Source organism: Halichoerus grypus, chromosome 4 (assembly GCF_964656455.1).
Source record: "Halichoerus grypus chromosome 4, mHalGry1.hap1.1, whole genome shotgun sequence".
In the NCBI taxonomy this organism is placed as follows: domain Eukaryota; kingdom Metazoa; phylum Chordata; class Mammalia; order Carnivora; family Phocidae; genus Halichoerus; species Halichoerus grypus.
Window position 1 is genome coordinate 62,729,231 of NC_135715.1, and position 22,338 is coordinate 62,751,568.

The 22,338-nt window shown below is 40.3% G+C and overlaps 1 protein-coding gene across 1 annotated transcript in view; it reads left to right on the top strand.

Moving 5' to 3' along the window:
* LHFPL6 (LHFPL tetraspan subfamily member 6) overlaps nt 1–20,355 on the top strand; it is a 239,374-nt gene extending 219,019 nt beyond the window's left edge. Inside the window, exon 4 of the mRNA XM_078070420.1 lies at nt 19,231–20,355. Within this exon, the coding sequence (XP_077926546.1) occupies nt 19,231–19,349 (119 nt within the window). The 3' untranslated portion in view covers nt 19,350–20,355. The remainder of the gene's footprint in view (nt 1–19,230) is intronic.
* The last annotated feature ends 1,983 nt before the right edge of the window (nt 20,356–22,338 follow it).

The following is a 22,338-nucleotide window of genomic DNA, read 5'->3' on the forward strand; positions in this document are numbered from 1 at the left end:
GTTGCCAAAGGGAACAGAATCCTGCCCTAGAACATTGCTCCAGTGGTTCCTTCATGCAAAGTGGTATTTCCAAACTCTTAAAGGATAGAGAGCTAGGGTTTAACTAGCTCCCAGACCAGGTTGATGACCTGGTTTGTGCCTGCTTCTTGATAGCTGTTTGTTTAATAAGCGTCTGTCTGTGTAGCAGCATTTGGTCTGAGACTCGTGTTCATTATAACTTGGAAATGAGATTGTAGGAGAGTGGCTACCGGGCACCATCCCTCACACTTTTTCAGCAGTTACTGTAATTTACCGGCGAGTCTCAAGGTTGTGCTTGACCAAATTGGATTAGGCTTATCCCCAGCAACCACCTTACACATAAGGAGGGATCATCCAGGAAAACCTCTTAGATGGAGGGCAGCTAACCAAGATCAAAGCAGTGCTTGCTGCAGCCCATTTCCGTTTAAGTGGGTACAGAGAGTATATTCAGAGGCTGCGTGGCGGCCAACGGAAGCATGACAAACAAAGGGAGGAGGGCAGATAAAATGCCAACAGGATGGCGTGCAGCACCTCTTCATGTGGGTTTGCTGGAAAACTGGCTAAAGCCGTAGGCTACACGGAGGACCAGCAATTAGGCACAGTCTAGGTCCCTTCACACTCTCTTTTGTGGCCAATTTATGAGTCAGAGGAGCTGAATTTCAGGTCATTCCAGCCTTTATAAATGGCAGGGATAGACAGAAACCAAAGGCTAATCTGTCACCATACACTGAGTAAACCCCACTGGTGATCTCAGCCTGCCCCACACGGGGATTGCATTCTGTGTCGGCTCACAGCGTGAACACAAAGACCACTGGTGTACACTGTGTATATAGGACCCGTGTGTGTGCCTTATCACCTTAACAGCGGCGTTATCTCTAGTGACACTTTTAGGATGGATTTGGTGCTAAGGGGCAAGGATTGATAACTGTGCTAGCAGACACTCAGCCGGCCAGACGGGACAAAGGGGAAACCATTTTTCATGTGTAAATCTTGCAAATGTGTATCTTAACAAAATTATTTACTGGGCCACGGAACAGAGGTCCATTTGATTGGTGTGATCATAAGAATTCAGATGCACTCACCCTACTTTTCTGACACTTAAACTGAAATTTGATTATATTTCTGGAAGCACCAGGGTAGTTTTATTTTCTTTGGCCATTCCTTTGTGTCACGAGAATGCTACATAGGCAAAGCATCTCTGCCACCCGTTTCCCGGTTATGGGGCTTTTACCGGAATTCAGGATGGGAGGATGCAGGACCTTGAGTCAGTGTAGAGTTTAAGAGGAAGGACCCAGAATGGATCTGATGGGAAAGAAAAACAATGAGCAGGCTTGGTGTGGTAGGATCAGGAACACCCCTGACAGCCTGGGTGTGAGAGGAAGTGAAGTGTTTTTTTCCTGTGCAGCCACACCCAGCAAAATCACCTGAATGTCTGTTTTTCGCATCTTCTAGGATCCATTTCTCTGATGGACCCAATCTACTTTGTTTTCTACCTCCACGTTGTGCCAAAATGTATGTAACATAAGATTGATCATTTCAACCATTTCTAAGTATGCAATTCAGTGGCATTAAGTGCATTCACAATGTGCAACCATCATCACTGTCTGTTTTCTATTTCCAGAACTTTTCCATCATCCTAAACAGCATCTCTACCCAGTAGACAATAACTCTCCATTATTTCCAACCACCAGACCCTAGGAACCACTGTTCAACTTTCTGTCTCTATGAATTTGCCTATTCGAAGTACCTCCTACACATGGAATCCTACAAAATTTGTCCTTTCGTGTCTGCCTTTTTTCACTTAGCGTGATATCTTCAAAGCTCGTCCATGTTGTAGCACGTGTCTGAACTTCATTCCTTTTTATGGCTGAGTAATATTCCATTATATGGATACACCACATTTTGTCTATCTGTTCATCTAACCCTGCTCATTTTTTTTTAAAGATTTTATTTATTTATTTGGGAGAGAGAATGAGAGAGAGAGAGAGCACATGAGAGGGGGGAGGGTCAGAGGGAGAAGCAGACTCCCTGCTGAGCAGGGAGCCCGATGCGGGACTCGATCCCAGGACTCCAGGATCATGACCTGAGCTGAAGGCAGTCGCTTAGCCAACTGAACCACCCAGGCGCCCCTAACCCTGCTCATTTTTTATCTAGAGATCTAGAATTGTTTTCACACTGGTGATTTATTTATATTGACATGAAGTACATCTGTTCACTGGCTTATTGATAAAAGAGGTTTGTTTTTTTCCTCACAACTTTATAATTATTTGCTTTGGCTTTGTGAGGTTAACTTTAAAAGTACAGGTAGGTAATGATGTGGCATACATACTTATTACCCAATTACTCAGGACTAGATTTTTGGTTAAGAATAACCCAGCATCAGCACCCTGCTTTAGACTGGAACCAGGTAATTCAATTATAAACAAAGAGAAAGACTCTCCTACTGGACATTTGGGAGAACTGGGAAGGTGACTTTTGTCTCCTGAGCTACAGTATCCTCACTGGCGAAATATAAGGAGATGACCAACATCAAGGGTGCGAGCACACCATGTGACAAATCTGTCCTGCTTGTTTTTTCAAATTTTACTGAAACACAGCCATGCTCGTGTGTTTACTTGGCGTCCGTGGGTGCTTTTGACCTAAAATATTTACTACCTGGCTCTTTTCAGAAAATGGTTGCCAACCCTTGCCTAGATGATCCTTCTCGAATGTCCCTTTGCTCTGAAATCCATGATGCTGTGATAGGCTAGGTGAGAGGAGGAGGAGTGAGGAAAAGATAAAGTCCCAAGGACACAGAAACGGAGGTGTGATGCACTGGTTCTTGACAAGGCTTAAAACGGAGGAAAGCCTCTGACCTGTGCAGGCTGGATTCCTTACCGTAGCCCATGACCCCGCGCCCTCCCGACTTGGCGGCCCCGCACAACTGCTCACAGCCGGACCCACCAGGGATGACTTTGACATAAACCTCCCGGGGTTTTTTTCTCAGGGAGCATATGCTTTGCTCCTGTAAAATCTGTCTATCAGCTAGAGAAGCCCCTCTCCTTCAGTGGGAAGTGTTGTTTCCCACGGGGCGTACGTACAACCACTGGAGGCACTTTGCAGAGCCAGAGGACCCTTTGTGCCTCAGCGCTGCTCCGGCCTCTGCCCGGCGCCTCCGGGAGGGGATGGACTCTGGGCTCCATTTCCTCCCACCTGGACACCTGCGTTCTGCCCACAGACGCCCCTCCCTTAGCGTTTCACACTATGTTATGATCAATGCTAGAATGTCCCCTTTCTTTAGGTGAGTTTAATTTGTGGGCTGTTCGCTGTGGCCCGCTGTGGCGGGCCGTGGTTGGTGGCAAGGGGAGGAGGTTTTGTGGTATGTGGGGTGCAGCTAGAGGGCGGGGACTCCTCAGACCCTCCCCCCCGCTGAGTGCTGTACCTGTGCAAATGGAGTGGAAGAGGGTGAATGCCTATTTTCATGAGGAAAATTACACAACAAAAATTGCCATTATGCAGATGTCTCGTTTTGCATGCCATATGACCAACATATTTATTGAGTTCCGGCTTTTTATATTTACAAGCATAAAAGTCGTCCACTCATTTTATATGTGTGTGTGTGTATATATATATTTATATTTATATATGTGGGGGTATGTATATATATATATGCATACGTAGTTAAATTTTTATATTCATTTAATTTTGATTTTGAAATGAGCTCAGATTTCTAGAAAAGTTATAAAAATAGAACAAAGAATTCTCATATACTCTTCCTTCAGAACTTAAAGCCACCCCCCTCCCCCACACACACAAAGAATATAAAATGCAGAAGTGCCATTGGTATTAGTAAGTATTTTCACAACCATGAATGTCAAAGAGAGCAGGGATTTACTCTCTGGAAAAGATGGTCCAGTTTGTTTGTTTATTTATTTATTTGCATTTTATATTCTGATTATTAACATCCAGATTCCCTTAATATTAAATTTTATCATATTTGCTTTATCATTCTCCCCCATCCTCCTGCTCTATTCTGTCTCTCTCAGATACCATGCCCCTCCAACCCTAGACACTTAAGGGAATAATTCCTAAAAGTAATGTCCTTTTCCATAAAGTACAATTACCAAAATTAGAAAGTTAACATTGATGAAATACTCTTATCTAATCTATGGCCCTTAGATTGATATATTTTAAGTGTAGAATTATGCATGCGAGAAATGGAATTTATTTGCTTTTCTCATAGTGGGTATTGCTTGTTCTGGATTATATTTCTGCTATGTGGTTTTCCATTTGCAGAAAATAACAAACACAAAGTAGTATTTAAGATTTCCAGATGCTAAAAAAAAAAAAAAAAAAGCTTGCTGTCCAAACCTACATTATGATATTAGAACATACTAATCTTTCAGAAAAGAAAGAATATATTACTAGTGTTAGTAGTGGTAATAACAGTAAATAGGAATGCCCTTTGTTCCTGATGTATGTTTGCGCTCGGGCTACTGAACTTTTGGTCAAGTCCAGCTACTGTTCTGGGAGTCCAGCCCTTTTGCAAATGAGTAGCTGTGCAGATATGAGACCTCGAATAGGTATTTTCTGGTAAATCCCTAAGTGCACAATGGTTAGCACCATTTGCTTGGGGGATAGTACATAGTACTTGGGCAAAACTCTTCTTTTTTCTTCAGCTCCTCACCCTAAAGGTCAAGCTAAAACATTTCTGTGGGGACAAGAGAGACACAACAGAGCAAGTTAAAACTATGGCTTTTTAGCAGAATTTTTGTGGGGTTTCAGAAGAGAAATTTATACCATTGTGATGAGCACCGGGTGTTATACGCAACTAATGAATCATTGAACACTACATCAAAAACTAATGATGTACTATATGCTGGCTAATTGAATTTAAATTTAAAAAAAAGAACTAATTTGTAATTCAGAAAGGTTTTTTCCCTGCAGTCTGAGACCCAGATAGCACATAGTCATATTTGAATATAGGGCTTGCACACCAGTCACTGCCCCTCGTGGACTCCTCTGGAGAGCCCTCTCCTCACTCCTTCTGCTCCAGCTACAGAATGAATGAAGCTGGACAGGATCAAATTTACAAGGCTGACATATATTTTCCTATCAAAATTCACCCATAACATATCTCCTTAGACATGGTGCTGTTAGGGGCTCTTTGTAGATGCCTATCTTATCTTTTCCAGAGAGTAAATCCCTGCTCTCTTTGACATCCATGGTTGTGAAAATACTTACTAATGCCATAGCTTAAGTGTGTCAGTCCTTACCAATGGCACTTCTGCATTTTATATTCTTTGTGTGTGGGGGGGAGGGGGGTGGCTTTAAGTTCTGGTCCAGTTTGTTTATTTATTTATTTATTTGCATTTTATATTCTGATTATTAACATCTTGGTTAACTCTGTGGAGAAAATAGGGCAAACAAAGAAGGTAGGGGGAATATTTTAAGACATTCTTGCCTCCTCTTTTTTGTTGAAGTGGTTCCAGTGCTCAGAGCTAGATCATCATTCATTGAGGCATGCTCTGTGTTTGGGGGAAAAGATATCATTCAACTTCCAGAGACTTCAAATCCTACTGTTCAATATCCTGAACTTGGGAATGAGGGGCAGAACGGGTCGATAAAGGCAGCCTACTATATTTGAGTCCAAAGCCACAGTCCTTGAGGAGAAACACTGGGGCCATGCACTGTGGTGCTGCTCTAGAAATTTAGGAGGCATGAACATAGCCACGCCTTGCTAGGGCATTTGGGGACATGCAGTGCTTAGGATTCGAGGTTTCTACCGTGACACATACCTCCCCACTATTTTTTCTGGAAGTACTAAGAGGGGGCATGCCTGCTTGTAGAAGATACCTCCTGGAGCACATCCATATGGGGCACAAAGAATACAATACAACTGGGACCCTGATTACCTGGGTGGTGCAGTCGGTTAATCATCCAACTCTTGGTTTCCACTCAGGTCGAGATCTCAGGGTCCTGAAATGGAGCTCCATGTCAGACTCTGCACTCAGCACAGTCTGCTGGAGATTCTCTCTCTTCCTCTGCCCTTCCCGCTCGTGCTCTCTCTCTCTTTCTCTCTCTCTCAAATAAATGAATAAATTTTTTTTTTAAGATTTTATTTATTTATTTATTTGAGAGAGAGAGAGAGCACAAGAGGGGGGAGCGGGAGAGGGAGAAGCAGACTCCCTGCTGAGCAGGGAGCCTGATGCGGGACTCGAACCCCGGACTCCAGGATCATGACCTGAGCTGAAGGCAGTTGCTTAACCAACTGAGCCACCCAGGCGCCCAATAAATGAATAAATATTTTAATAAATAAATAAACAAACAAATAAATGGGGCCCTAAAGCTGTGTACAGGGGAGTTTATTCATCCAGTAATGAACAGATGGGCACCCGCCCAGGACCTTGAGAAAGACCCACACTTCATGTACTTTCTTCCTTCAGTCTTTTTACCTCTACATTTTGTACCCAGCCACCAAGTTTGGGTGTTCTTCTCTTCTCTTTTCAGACATACAAGGTATCATTTTAACCACTTGTTTCATTAAACATTTGAATTAAATAAAGCCTTTGTAGGTTTTAGGCCAAAGGTTTAAAACTTGTTTCTTTTTTACTAGTGACACCTTTGTTCAGTAACTTCACAAAAGAACAAATGGAATTGGTCCAGCAATAGATTCTTTTCATTCTTCGTTATTTTTGTTTGTTTGTTTTAATGCATATGCAGACAAGATGGTCTGAATATGAAGAGACATGAAGGAGTTTATTCAAGAGGAGAAAGACCTATCCAACTTTTGTCCCTGGTATTTAAGAGGACAAAAGTTTCTGTCTCTCCACTGATCCTTCCACCTTTGTGTGCCCTCATTATTTATCCAGCAAAAAGGATGATATTGAAAATGTCTGCTTCTTTTCTACACAGGCTTTGCATTTATATCATAGCATGGTGAACATTTTAAAAATCACAGAGGAAAGGTATTCCACCTTGATAAATAAAGTCAGTCGTCTTATGATATCTGGACTCAGGCCCTTGTGGCCACAAGTCTGGGAACTTGGCAGTGACCTAGTGAAGAAAGGAGGAAGCTGGGAATGGATGAGGCTCAGGTTCAAATGCAGAGCCCGGGGAGGCCAGCACACGTGGAGTTTTGTCAGAAGGCATGAGTGAGAGGGCAGGGCTGCCTGAGCTATGTGTTGGGAGAGGGTTAAGGACAGTGTAAGTTTCTAAGGAATTTTGGAAACAAGGTTTCCAGGATCCGGAGTGGACTAGCTGTTGTTGGGAAAAAGTCATTTATCACTGTCTAGTAAAACCCTAGTCATGAGACCCTCCAGATGTATATCACTGGGTCATATGCTTGGGGGATGTATCTTGGGGAGTAGAGATAAAGGAAGTTTCGAAAGGAGTTTTTATATCTTAAAAAAGACTTACAGGATCCTGGGGGTTGACTAAGATTGCCTTTTGCCCTTAGCAAAGCAACAACCTCGAGGCAGCTGAGTCCCTACAGGAAGGTCATTCTGCTTGTTTCAAGGACTTGTCGATGGGCTCTAGGTAGCCAGGAAATTTAATAATTTTAATTTTTCCTTTGTTTCCCACATCAACAAGTACTATCTTAACACATGGAAATGGGAAAAATACATTTGATGTAGGACATCCTAATACATTATCAGGAGCACAGGAGAAAGTTCTGAAATCAGTTTGACCCAACCAAGTTCAAGTCGAAGCCATTTATTTGAGATACTAGGCAAATTACTTACCTTGCAGGTAAAACAATTTCTTCCTCTTCGCAATGGGAACCATGCTGGGAAAATATAATCAGATTTGTTTCTCTAATTTCTGGAAAGCATCAGAGGCAAAAATAATGAAGTGAGAGATGCCACTTGCAAACTGTCCCGCACCTGGCTCACAGTTTATATACATGACGGCTGTTATATAATTATTAATTTCGGATTCCTGTTCTCAGCGCAGCACCTCTTCTCAGTACCGTGTCTGATACTCATTCCTGCCAGGAACTTATATTGATCGTCCGCTGTGGTGCGGGCGTTGTACTGAGCACCAGGATACCAAAGGAGACCAGGCAGACACAGTGTCAGATCTAGGCTCTGAAATGTTAATGGGACCAATTAATGAAAAAGCAGAGGTTAAACTGCCATTTCCTCAAAAGATGAAAAGATCTCTGGAATTCCATTGTTACTCGTAGTATGGCTGGATTCTTTGTACTTTTTCTTCTGTCTCTATTACTGATGCAAGCCGCACCAAAAACTAACTTGAGCCCCCGGAAAAAAATAGCCACACCTCTCGCACCCCATCTCCTCTTCCGGCCCGCCCTGGATCGCCGCCACAGCATCTTTTTCCATTGACTTGGCAGGGGACTGTGGTTTGCTGCTTTTTGTCCCATTAACCTCTATTTTATCTGTCAAGAATAGTATTCCCCATTGTTGAAAGCAGCAGTTTGCCAACCAAGCAAGCTTGGAGTCCTGTCTGATGGAGCATTACAGAGAGCAAAAGGGAAAGTTTAAACAGATTTGCTTCTCTAATTTCCTGAGGATCACAGACAGAACTTGCCCTCTAGCAAAATGCTTTTGGTTTGCATTATAATAACAAGCATTTATTGCCATGAAAGGGGGAGAGAGGGGCCTTGGAAGAATGGCCCCCACATTTCCTGGTTTCCTTAAGTCCTGTTACTACTACTCAGGGACCACCATGCCATTTAAAACATATAAACTTTCCTGATAGCCTAATGTACTCAAAAACACTTTTTCCTCTTATTATTGTAAAACATGGTGCTAATGTCTTATTATTGAGCATGTGGGTTTGAACAATGGAATCATGCTCAAAGAGAAAAAAAATAATAATAATCTCCTTTTCTTTCTCCTGTGGGGAAGTTCAAGGTACAGGGTGTCCCGTGTGCAGTTGGAAAGTCACAGAACTCTCACCAACTCTAGATATTTTGTATTTGTATTTATGTTTCATGAAAAAGAAATCCCTCTTGTATCTTATTAATTTCATCCAACTGAACTTCTACAAAATATATGTGTAAAATATACAAGGGATGGTTTCAGAATAATGCAAGTGATGTGAGCGATCCTTGGGAATCGGTCTTACTAGAACATACACTTTGTTAGGCCAAAGGCCCTTTCTGTCTTGTTCGCCGCTGGGTCTCCAGCTCCTGTTCCATTGAAACACATATAATAGGTGTTCGAGATTTATTGATCAATGTTGAATACCTTACGTTTCTATCTACTAATACAGATAAAAATTCTGGAGAGGAAGTTTTTAGGCTTCAAGCTCTCAAACTCTGGAGGTGGTCACACCCAACCCCATCTCTTGCTTACACCCAAAGTGGCGTTCATTTCTTTCTTTTTTTTTTTTTTAAAGATTTTATTTATTTATTTGAGAGAGAGAGAATGAGAGACAGAGAGCATGAGAGGGAGGAGGGTCAGAGGGAGAAGCAGACTCCCCGCCGAGCAGGGAGCCCGATGCGGGACTCGATCCCGGGACTCCAGGATCATGACCTGAGCCGAAGGCAGTCGCTTAACCAACTGAGCCACCCAGGCACCCTGTTCATTTCTTTCTTGAGCAATGCTTTAACAAGACTTAATTTGCCCATATTTCTCCTTTCCCAGCCCCCAAGTGCAAGTACACTCTTCCCTGGCCTTTCATATTTCCACTTGGCTTGGTCCTGCTCTTCTTCCAGGTCTCAGCGTGTATTTCACTTCTAATTTAAGGCTCACCTTCACTGATCTAAAGATCTAAAGATCCTTTGTGATTGGCTGTCTTAGCATCCTGAATTTTTTTTCATCAAATCGCGTGTCTCAATTATCATTATATAATAATCTGCATAATTATTGTTTTGTACTTCCTTGACTAGACAAAACTCCTTGATAGCAGGGACTATATCTATCTTGTTTCCAATAAGATCCTCATCACCCAGTGATTCCTAAAGTAGGCACTTAATAAATATTTGTTGACTCGATGAATGAATTGAGGGAGAGAGGAAGAATGGGAGGACAGGAATCAAGAATCAGGGGTTGGATGACTTAGTGTTTCTTTAGATTTGCCTAAATCCTATTGACACATGTTGATCTTACCAGATTGATCTTCACCATTTCCTGCTTCTCAAAAGGTATTTGTGTGTGTGTATCTGTGTGTGTATATGTTTTTTTGTATATTCTTTTGAGGGTAGTTTGATGGGCTGGCTATATGTCTAAATAATCCAAAATACCAGAATAAATCCATATTGATTTAATGATTCTGTATTTTATGAATTACTTAGTAAGTGAAAGTCTTCGTATCTGAAATAGAGGAATATTTTTCTTCTAAATCGCACTGAACATTAGTTGCTTATTTTGGATCTGAGCCAGTTGCTGAATTTAAATCACAAAATGTGTAGGCGCGCCTGGGTGGCTCAGTTGGTTGAGCAGCTGCCTTCGGCTCAGGTCATGATCCCAGGGTCCTGGGATCGAGCCCCGCATCGGGCTCCCTGCTCGGCGGGGAGCCTGCTTCTCCCTCTCTCTCTGCCTGCCTCTCTGCCTACTTGTTCTCTCTCTCTATCTCTCTGTCAAATAAATAAATAAAATCTTTAAAAAAATAAAAAATAAAAAAAATAAATCACAAAATGTGTAGATTACACACATAAATTTGCATAGATGAGTACTTAGTGGCAATATCTGATGACATTCTCAAACATTTTCTTTTCCTATAGCACACTTTTTTTTTTTTTTAAGATTTTATTTATTTATTCATGAGAGACAGAGAGAGAGACAGAGGCAGAGGGAGAAGCAGGCTCCCCGCGGAGCAGGGAGCCCGATGCGGGACTCGATCCCAGGACCCTGGGATCATGACCCGAGCCGAGGGCAGACGCTTAACCGACTGAGCCACCCAGGCGTCCCTCCTATAGCACACTTTTTAAATAACTTTATTTAGTTTCCTTTCTTTCTATTTTCATCTAATAAACAGCTGGTTTGATGAGTTGACTGCATGTTTTATGACACAACAAGAAGAGCTCCAGAAACAACAATTATTAGAAATACTTAACAAGGCATGGAGTTGGATTTGCCCCTTGGAAGACAGTAGTGTAGACACCTGGTGCTGAATGATGTAGGAAATGTCGGGGTTCAGAGCTGATGGCTAAGAAAGAATTCCTGAGACATCTTCAGTGCAAAAGGTGGTTTTATTAAAGCCCAGGGACAGGACCCCTGGGCAGAAAGAGTTGCCCTGCGTTTGTCAGGAGTGGCCGATTGTCTACTTTCAAGGTGGGAAGGGGTTAGGGACAAGGTAAGTCTCTAAGGAATTTTGGAAGCAAAGTTTTCAGGACCTCAAGGGGGCTAGCTATTGTTAGGAAAAGGTCATTTATCACTGTCTAGTAAAACCCTAGTCATGAGACCCTTCAGATGTAAATCAGTGGACCATATGCTTGGGGGATGATTGCCAACATATATCTTGGGGGGTAGAGATAAAGGAAGTTTCCAAAGGAGTTTTTATATGTTTAAGTAGACTCACAGGATCCTAGGGGGTTGGGATAATGTTAGCCTCAGGTTGCCTTTTGCCCTTAGCAAAGTATTAACATCGACGCAGCAGAGCTCCCAGAGGTAGGTCGCTCTACCTGTTTCAAGGACTTTGTCAATGGACATAAGTAATAAGGAAATTTAATTTTTTCTCTTTTACCTTTGTTTCCCACATCACTGAAGACTCTATCCTGTGGGTCCTTCAGCAATGGTAGGGCCTGGGTGCGTTGGGTAGGTGGGTGGTGGGGTTAAGCCTCTGACAACTGAAACCTCACAAACCTTTATTATGAAAAAGAATAATCAAGAAAGATTTTGTTCACTTGCTCTCGTCTTAAATCAAGTTCCCCAGAGCAGATCCTGAGACGAGGATTCATGTTCAAGAAACTAGTAAGGAAGTGGGAAGTAAGGTAGCGAAGGGGTAAATGCCAGGCAAGGGTGCAGTTTGAGGTGAGATCCCAGCCTCACCCTGAACTCACTGGGGCTCTGGAACATTCATTCTACCACAGATTTTGTCTCACCTGGAGGTGAGGAAACCGGCTTTCATACTTCTGCACCAGTCAGTCATTGGCTACTGGCCACACCAGGGGGCACTTAAGTCTCTGAGAGTTGGGGCAACGAGGCTCCATACTCATGGGTCCTCTGAAGAGGGTCGCAAGGGTAAGCTGTTAGGAGCAGAGCACAATCAGAAGCTAAGGGTGGGAACTCAGGACCAAAGAAAGGGTATAAAGGAATTAGGTAGAATATCTATACCATCTGCTACCAGCCTTGCCAGTTAAGAGCCCCTATATTCTATTGACTTCCGTGGAGAAAAAAAAAAAGTATGCCCTCTCTCCTGGGTCCTAAGTAGTCAATTCTTTAGTAGCTTCTTTTTCATCTTTATTTAATACACACGGCTACTGTCACATGGACTATTTTCAAATAACTGCCCTCACCAGTTACTTTTTCTTGAATAAGTGTCCAATAGTTGATAAAGAATTATGCCCTCTGCTTTTCCTGTTAGGTCATGGAACTGTGTGTAGGTCAGTACCTTGTTATTAATGAGTGATTGATTGTGTTCCATGTTATGAGCCCTAGGCTGAATGGATTGCCCACAAATTTTGCTGACTTCTTGAAAGGTTCTAAACCACTTGCCATCTCTCTTAGCTATCTATTAATTCTTCCTCCTAGATTTATTTAATCCAGCTAAAGAATAATTCAAAATGGAGATTATTCCTAAGATTTACCAGTGGATATTATTCCCCAGACACACTTGCGGATGGTTATCAGAAAATTTGGTACACGAAAGGGGATTCTGTTACCCTTGAAAAATACCTATTGAATCTATGAGGTCATTGTGCCAATGAGACCTACCCCGAGGTGGAGATGTGATCGTTCAGGATCTATTAACCTGTTACATTTAACACACTCTGTATGAGGCTGTAAATGCTATAAAGTTGGTTTGGGAACTTCTCTCCAATATTTCTGTGCCAAAACAGGACCAGAGTTATTCTTATAATAAAATTCCAGATTTACTCTGTTTTTCAGGGACTGGTATTTTCCTACTTTGCTTCCTTTCTTTCTGTTTTTCTTTTACTCTGCCTTTCATTCAACATTTATTTAGTGAGTGCCTACTATGAGCCAAGCACTGTTGTAGCAGTAGAGTAGGGAAGAAAATATACAAACATCTCCCCTAATTGAAGCTTTCATTCTAGTGGGAGAGACTGAAATTAAACACATGCACTCAGGCGCACGCGTGCGCACACACACATACACACACACGCACGCAGTATTTACAAACCATAGTAAGTGCTTGCTACAAAGGCAATAAAGTGAGGTAGAGAAATAGTGTGACTTTGATGAAGCAAGTGGGGGCGGGGGTGGGACAAATCCTTACAGAGTTGCTGTTTCAGAAGGAGCCAGCTGCCTAATGATCTGGACTAGAACTTTCTGAGTAGAAGGAATAATGATCGTGAAGCACCCAAGCCAGCAACAAGCCTCAGGAGGTCCAGAGAGGGTAGCCAGTGTATCCAGAAAGAAGACGAGAGGGGAGTTGGTCATGAGTTTTGAAAAGTAGGCAGGTAACAGGCTCATTCGAGCCCTCATAGGCCATTGGAAGGAGACTGGATGTTTGACAGTCCATTAGAAAATTTTAAGTAAGGCAGGGTCTTAACACGATTTACTTTTTACGAGATAGCTACCTGCTGTTGGTGATGCCATAAGCAGGAGCAGGGAGACAGGAAAGCGGTGATGGCAGGTAAGACGGCTCAAGGGTGTTGGCAGGCACTTGAGGAGTGGTAGCGCAGAGGATAAATTTTGGAGAGAGAGGCAAAGGATTGCCACTTACTACGGACGAGTCTTTGGGCAGGTTATTACATTTTTCTTGGCTTTAGTTTTCCCGTCTGAATGTACCTATCACATCATGTTCAGATTAGGATTAAATGCATTAATACTTACTCCATGTAAAGCTCTTCTAACGATTTGGAGCAAGTAGTAATCAGTACATGTTTGCTATGTTTAAATTGTTACTAATATTCGATATGGAAAGGGAGAAGGCAAGGATGACACCCAGGGCAAAGACTGCACATAGCCTGTTGTCTGTGTCCCCAGGTAGTGTCCTCTTGAGATGTGGAGGCCCTCGATTTAATCTTGCTGCTGTTCCTGTATGGTCACAAGCCAGTGACTCACTTGGCTTTGCCTGACCTCACCTTCTTATCTGTAAATGGGGTGAAGATACGCAAAGTGCATGCTACACTTAACAGTCTTTGTATTTTTCAAAAGAAAAGTTATTAATGAACACGATAAAATGATTGGCTTGTTAAAAAAAAAAGGGTATAGTTTTCAGTCTATGGTTTATGTGTTCAGTGACTGAAATCTAAGTATCTAGGTGTATGTGTTTGTATCTAATGTAACGTATAAATGATAACAAAAGAAAAGGGAGGGAAATCGTTGTTAAAGCATTTTCTGATAAGATCATAAGACTGGCTAAAAAAGTAATTAAAATTAGAGCAGAAAAGACAATGTTCAATGCAAGATATAGAGGCCTTCCATACTGTGCACACAAAAAGAATAATTTGAATGCTGTAAAAAAATTAGGAAGGGGAGGATTAATGAATGCAGAAACCTATTTTATTAATTCAACTAGGAGATTCTGGGTCAATGACTTCTTTTTTTTTTTGAACATGGAACCCAAGTTTGAGTCCTGGCTCTGAAGGGCATCTTGGTTGCTTTAAAGTTTTGGCAATTATGGATAAAGCTGCTAAAAACATCCATGTGCAGATTTTTGTGTGGACGTGAGTTTTCGGCTCCTTTAGGTAAATGTCAAAGAGTGTGATTGCTGAATTGTATGGTAAGAGTATGTTTACTTTTATAAGAAACCACCAAACTGTCTTCTAGAGTGACTGTATGATTTTGCATCCCCACCACCAATGAATGAGGGTTCCTCTTGTTTCACATACTCACCAGCATTTGGTGGTGTCAGTGTTCCAGATTTTGGCCATTCTAAAAAGTATGAAGTGGTATCTCATTTTAGCTTGCACTTCCGTTATGACATATAATATGGAGTATCTTTTCAAATGCTTATCTGCCATCTGTATATCTTCTTTGGTAAAGTGTCTGTTAGGATCTTTGGCCCATTTTTAAGATCAGGTTGTTTTCTTATTGTTGAATTTCAAGGGTTCTTTGTATATTTTGGATAAGATTCCTTTATCAGATATATCTTTTGCAAATATTTTCTCCCAATCTATGTCTTATCTTCTCATTCTCTTAACACTGCTTTTCACAGAGCAGAGGGTTTTTTTTTTTTAATGTTAATGAAGTTCAGCCTTTCAATTAGTTCTTTCATGGATTGTGCTTTTTATGGATTGTGTTATATCTAGAGTCATTACCGTACTCAAGGTTACCTAGGTTTTCTGTTATGTTATCTTTGAGGAGTTGTGTAGTTTTATGTGTTACATTTAGATCTATGATCTAGTTTTAGTTAATTTTTGTGAAGACTGTAAGGTCTATGTGCAATTTCCTTTTTTTGCATGTGGATGTCCAGATATTCCAGCACCATTTATTGAAAAGACTATCTTTGCTTCATTTTATTGCTTCTGCTCCTTTTTTAAAGATCACTTAACTATATTTATGTGGGTCTATTTCTGGGCTCTCTATTCTATTCCACTGATCTATTTGTCTGTTCTTTCACCAATACCACACTGTTTTGGTTACTGGAGATTCATAGTAAGTCTTGAAGTTGAGTAGTGTCAGTCCTCAAACTGTGTTGAAATTTGTTGAAATTTTGTTCACTATTCTGAGTCTTTTGCTCCTTCATATAAACTTTAGAATCAGTTTGTCAATATCCACAAAATAACTTTCTGAGATTTTGAATAGGATTGCACTAAATCTATAGACCAAATTGGGAGGGACTGACCTCTTCATACTATCAGGTCTTCCTATTTGTGAACATGGAATATTTCTCCATTTATTCAGTCCTTTGATTTTGTTCATGAGTTTTGTAGATTTTCTCATATGGATCTTGTACATATTTTATTAGATTTATACCCAATTATTTCATTTTGGGGAGTGCTAATGTAAATGGTATTATCTTTTAAATTCCAAATTCCACTTGTTCATTGCTGGTATATAGGAAGCAATTGACTTTTGTATATTAACCTTGTATATCCTGTAACCTTGCTATAATCACTTATTAGTTCCAGGAGTGTTTTGTTTGTTTGTTTGTTTGTTTTGTAGATTCTTTCACATTTTCCATAGATACAATCATGCCATCTACAAAGACAGTTTTATTTTCTTCTTCCCAATCTGTATACCTTTTATTTTCTTTTCCTGCCTTATTGCATTAGCTAGAACCTTCAGTAAAATGTTGCAGAGGAGTGGTGAGAGGGGACATCCTTACCTTGTGGGAAAGGCACAACACAGTACAATAGAGCGGTCTTCTTTTGCCATTTATTTTACCCTGAAAATATTAATAAATTATTGGACTTTCTTATTGAAGTTTAATGATAACCATGTCTAAGCAGTTTCATCAAGATCATTGAAATGGTAATCCCTCAAAATTCTCCTGAATTTCTTATAGGCACTAATGAAAATTAATCTGAAAATGAAAAGCTTTAAGTTTCTCACCATTAGGTATGATATTAGCTGTAAACGTTCTTAGATATTCTTTGACAAGTTGAGAAAGTTTCTCTCTATTCCTAGTTCACTGAGAATTTTTTTTAATTGTGAATGGATGTTGGATTTTTGTTAAATCTTTTTTTTGCATCTATCAATATGATAATGTGATTTTTTTCTTTTAGTCTTTTGATGTGATACATTATATTAATTGGCTTTTTTTAAAGATTAATTTACCCATTTTAGGCGGGGGGGTGGGCAGAGGGAGAGAAAGAATCTCAAGCAGACTCCCTGCCAAGTGTGGATTCCTGGTGTGGGGCTTGATCCCATGACCCTGAGATCATGAACTGAGTCAAAATACTTAACCGACTGAGCCACCCATGCACCCCAGTAATTAACTGACTTTTGAATGCTAAACCAGCCTTTTATATTTGGGATAAATTACACTTGGTTGTATGTATAATTCTTTTTTTTTTTTTAATTTTTTTATTGTTATGTTAATCCCCATACATTACATCATTAGTTTTAGATATAGTGTTCCATGATTCATTGTTTGTGCATAACACCCAGTGCTCCATGCAGAACGTGCCCTCCTCAATACCCATCACCAGGCTAACCCATCCTCCCAACCCCCTCCCCTCTAGAACCCTCAGTTTGTTTTTCAGAGTCCATCGTCTCTCATGGTTCTTCTCCCCCTCCGATTTCCCCCCCTTCATTCTTCCCCTCCTGCTACATTCTTCTTCTTTTTTTTCTTTCTTAACATATATTGCATTATTTGTTTCAGAGGTACAGATCTGAGATTCAACAGTCTTGCACAATTCACAGCGCTTACCAGAACACATACCCTCCCCAGTGTCCATCACCCAGTCACCCCATCCCTCCCACCCCACCCCCCACTCCAGCAACCCTCAGTTTGTTTCCTGAGATTAAGAATTCCTCATATCAGTGAGGTCATATGATACATGTCTTTCTCTGTTTGACTTATTTCGCTCAGCATAATACCCTCCAGTTCCATCCACGTCGTTGCAAATGGCAAGATCGGATTCAATTCGCTAATAGTTTGTTGAGAATTTTTGTATCTCTATTCATGAAAAATATGGTTTGTAGTTTTCTTGTAATGTTTTTGTCTAGTTTTGGTGTTAGGGCAATGATGGTTTCATAGAACGTTAATGATTTCTGCTCTAACTCATTTATTTTCTTCTGCTTACTTTGAGTTTAATTTATTCTTCTTTTTCTAGTTTCCTAAGGCAGAAACTTATATTATTGATTATAGATCTTTCTTCTTTTCTAAGATATGCTTTTGATGCTATTCATTTCCCTCTAAGCACTGTTTCCTTTGCAGTCTACAAATTTTGATAAGTTGTGTTTTCATTTTCATTTAGTTCATACTATTTTTTAATTTCTTTTGAGATTTCTTCTTTGGTCCTGTGTTATTTAGAAGTGTTGTTTAATCTCCACAAATTTTGGTATTTTCCAGTGATCTTTCTGTCACTGATTTCTGGTTAACTCCATTGTAGTCTAAGAGTAGACAAGGTATGATTTCTATTCTTTTAAATGTTTTAAGGTGAGTATTACAGCCCAGAATCTTTCTGTATTTTCCATGTGACCTTGAGAAGAATGTGTATTCTGCTGTTGTTGGTTGAAGTAGTCTGTAGATGTCAGTTATATTCAGTTGACTGATATCAACTATGTCCTTTCAGATTTTTTCTGCATCTGTCAATTTCCAGTAGAAGAGTGTTGAAGTCTCCAACTATGATAATGGATTTATCTATTTCTCCTTGAAATCTGTCAGTTTTTGTGTCATGTAATTTGATGCTCTGTTGATAAGCACACACACATTACAGATTATTATGTCTCCTTGGAAAATTCACTCCTTTATCATTATGTAAGGCCCTTTTTTATACCTGATAACTTTTCTTGCTTTGAAGTCTGCTCTCTCTGAAACTAAAATAGCTACTTCTGCTTGCTTTCACTAATTATATTTTTAGTATTGTGGGTGTGTTGTTATTACCAGGAGTACTAATCCAACTCTGACAGGTCAGGGCCCATTTGAACCCTTTTCATTTTGCTCTCATTTATGACATTTTAATTTAAAAGTGAGTGTTGACCCCAGAAGAACCTGGGAATTTTTGTTCTTCAATTAGAAAGGCAAAGTGTAAGTCATTCGGCAATTTTATATAAATAGCCGTATTCATTTTAGCATCATCCTTCAAATGGATCTCCTCCTCAGAGTGGTCCCTTTGCAGAAGGACTGTATCTATATTTTGATTTTTTTTCATTGTGCATATCAGTTTGAATGATTTCTGTTAGAACTAATACTTTTATCCCCCCATCCTGATTGCTGTCATTCCTCCTTTTCTTCAGCCAGAAGAGTGAGCATTGGTGGAAGAGAATAGGCTTCTATCTTCTTAGCTAGCAGGAGGCATGGGCCTGAGGTCCTTCTGAAATGCACACAACCATTCTTTCTTCAGTATTGAGATAGCTTTCAGCACTTGTTATCATTCCATTTGAGTGAGTACACCACACTTTTAATGGGTATTTCAGTTTTATTGCAGTACGCCAGGAGCACACACACTGGGAGAAATAACAGAGTGTCCTGAAAAATCATCCTGATCTCTGCCTGTCTTCTCTCCCCCTCCTGTGTCCCTAGGTAAGTGTGAGATCGGCTGGGCCTACTATTGCACGGGGGCAGGTGCTGCCACCGCCATGCTGCTGTGCACATGGCTGGCTTGCTTCTCGGGCAAGAAACAGAAGCAGTACCCCTACTGAGATGGAGCCACTGAGAGCAAACAGAGGAGAAGATAGGCCAAAGGGGTCTGGAGAGACTGAAACATCCAGCTGCTTTCAAAAGGTGGAATAGCGGTTCTCTAATCCATACAGTGCTAATGAAATGAAACCCAATGGAACGGTCAACATTACGTAATGGCAAAGGGTTGTGCAAGATTTGCAAAAGAAATGGAGAATATGGAAAAAGAGAGAAGAATGGACCAAAGGCTAAAACTATTGCAGGGTGTTGGGTGTTTCTATTCCACAGAGTATTGTTAACGTTGAACACATACACACACCAAACAAACCTATATATGCAAACAAGGGTTTTGGATTTTTTTAAAAGATGAGGACTATGAAAATTAAAAGGGCTAGTAGAAACAGTATTATGTTGGGAAGCAGGGTAACGCACAGATGTTCCCTGTAGGTCATGGCGCTTCTGAAAGCACATACAGACATATGCGCATCCACACACATGCCCACGCACAAACATAGACATTGTTACACAGATTGTATGCAAGGTTTAGCAGTGCATTACTCCTCTGTTTTCTTTTTAATGTACACTTAAAATACAGTATTATCACTTTATAAAGCATACGTTAAACCTAATAAATGGACCAATAAGCCACTCTATCAGTATTTTGTATATCCTGCATAAACTCTTTATGCCCTCAACATGTGTTCAGTGTTTATGCAGACATTTAGAGTTAAGCCTTTGTATTTCAATATTATTCAAAAATATGCAAGATTTCTTTATCTGAGTAGCTTCTGCTATGATATTCTTATGAAGTAAAGAGGCAACTTCCTGTCCACTGTAGGAGAGAATTCAGTTGACGGAGTGAGAGTAATGAGAGACATTATCCATTCATTAGATCTTGTTTTCTTTTGTTCATTATTGTACTGTGCTGTACCACATTTATTTCAATATTCATTTTGTATAAAAAAAATTTAAAAGTGCTATTTTGTTTGTATTTGAAAAACCCTGTGAATAAATTCTCTTTGATCAATAGTTAAATGAGTCGTGGAGTGTTAATTCAGTTGCTGGATTTGCTTCTTTAATTTTCTAAATATAGCCTTTCTACTCCAACAGTCCTATAAATTTTCCTTTTCCTCCTAAGTCCTCCCATTAATTCTCTCCCTAATCACCCAACCAGGCATTGTTCTAGGCACACAAGCTATTAAAGGTAAGTAAGAGTTCCTGCTTTCAACTGAAATTCTTTGCAACTAGAATTCTAACTACATTTAAATCATGACCAAATTCTTATGAGAGAAGAATTTCAACTCTATTCTGGATTGACTTTGAGAATCTGGACAATAGTCAGACATGGTTTAAGGCAACCAGAGCCAGGTCAATGTTGGGGAGGTGTCTGGGCCGACAGTGTCCGGGATGACGCCAGCGTCGTGACAAGCCACCTGTGACTTGCTGCCACTCCACCTTCAACACGGTGCTGCGTTTCTTTAGTACTTCTGGGCCAGGGACAATTGCACACCACTCTCTTTTAGGGTTCTTGGCCATTGGAGAAAGATTATCTCACATCTCTTCTCCCCGCATAAAGCTTTGACTAAAGGGAAGGATTTGGACCTTTTCATCACCCCGTAGCAGAACCAACACTTTAAGGAGCAAAGATTGCATCCTGGGTAATGGATATATTATTTTATTGGGCAACCCTGAGTTATTGCATCAAATCCTTAAAACTTCAGTTTGAATTAGTTTCTAAATTGTGTACTTTTCGAATTGGGGAATTGAGCATTCTGGTTATTTATACGTGTAACTACATTTTCTATTCTTTCTATACATATTTATCAATTGAGCTTGAATATCTGAATGTCACACTTGCTTCTGGTACTTTTAATCATCCAGCGTGAGGATTCATGCTGGCCTGGAAGAACAATACAAGAATCTGGCCAATAAAATTCTGGACTTTCTAAGGCTTTGTTGCTATGGAAAAAGTCATTCTGCTCTCAGATGCTTAATTCATAATGGGCTGAATGTCCTTTGATTGTGTCTCATTGTCCGCCAAGCAGGGGTTTCTCCACTTTATGTTTTCCTGCCAAGAGGAGATTACACTTTGCTTCCTCAATGAGCCCATCATTTTCATTATTGCTGGTGCTTTTCAAATGTTTTTTAACCACACCTTCCTGTCAGAATAGTATTATGATTTCTTAACTCCCATTATCAAGTGGGAGTTCTCTATGGAATTCACTGAGGTTATTTCTTGGACAGATTTAATGATGACATTGTTGTTTTTATGTGACCCATATGATTTTAGACATTAGTGAACCTCACTAGAATAAAAAGCTGATCACTCCAACAGGATGCAGTCAAATGGCAAACCCTTATATCTCGAGTTCTGACTAGTCATTTGTGTTTTTGGTTCAAGATGTCCCAGCATTTCATAAGGAGCATTTAATTTATTAAGAATTACCAAAAGAAATTACATGTACTTCCTTTCAAATAAAAACCAGGATTCATGAAATAATAACAACAGCATGAATAATAAAATCTGTGAAATGTGTCTATTCACAGGCTGCTTACTGATATACACTTAAGGGGCAGAACCCCCTCATTTTCACGATCTCATAAAGCTTTTCTTGCTTGGACACACTTGTGAGGTTAAGTGGGGAGTTTTCCTTGTTTTCAGAAAATGACATGCAAAAAAGTTAACTGATAAATGGAACTAACTCTTCCGATTTTCAACACATTCACTTGTGTATTTGGGTAATAAATTGTCCTTGAGCACCTGCTACTTGCTAAGTATCCCACTAGATATAAAACATGACTCCTGCTCTCAAGTTGGCCCCACGCTTGTGGGGGAAAAGGAAGAAGAAAAATGCATGATTTCCGTATCCTGTGATGTCAAATGAATCTCAACACAGGGGGGAAATTCCTGCTGGGTAAAGAATCTTGCACAGACAAATTAAAAAGGCATAGAAAAAGAAAGATGAGAAATTACAATTTTCTGCTCTTCAAAAGACATCATTAAGAAAGTGA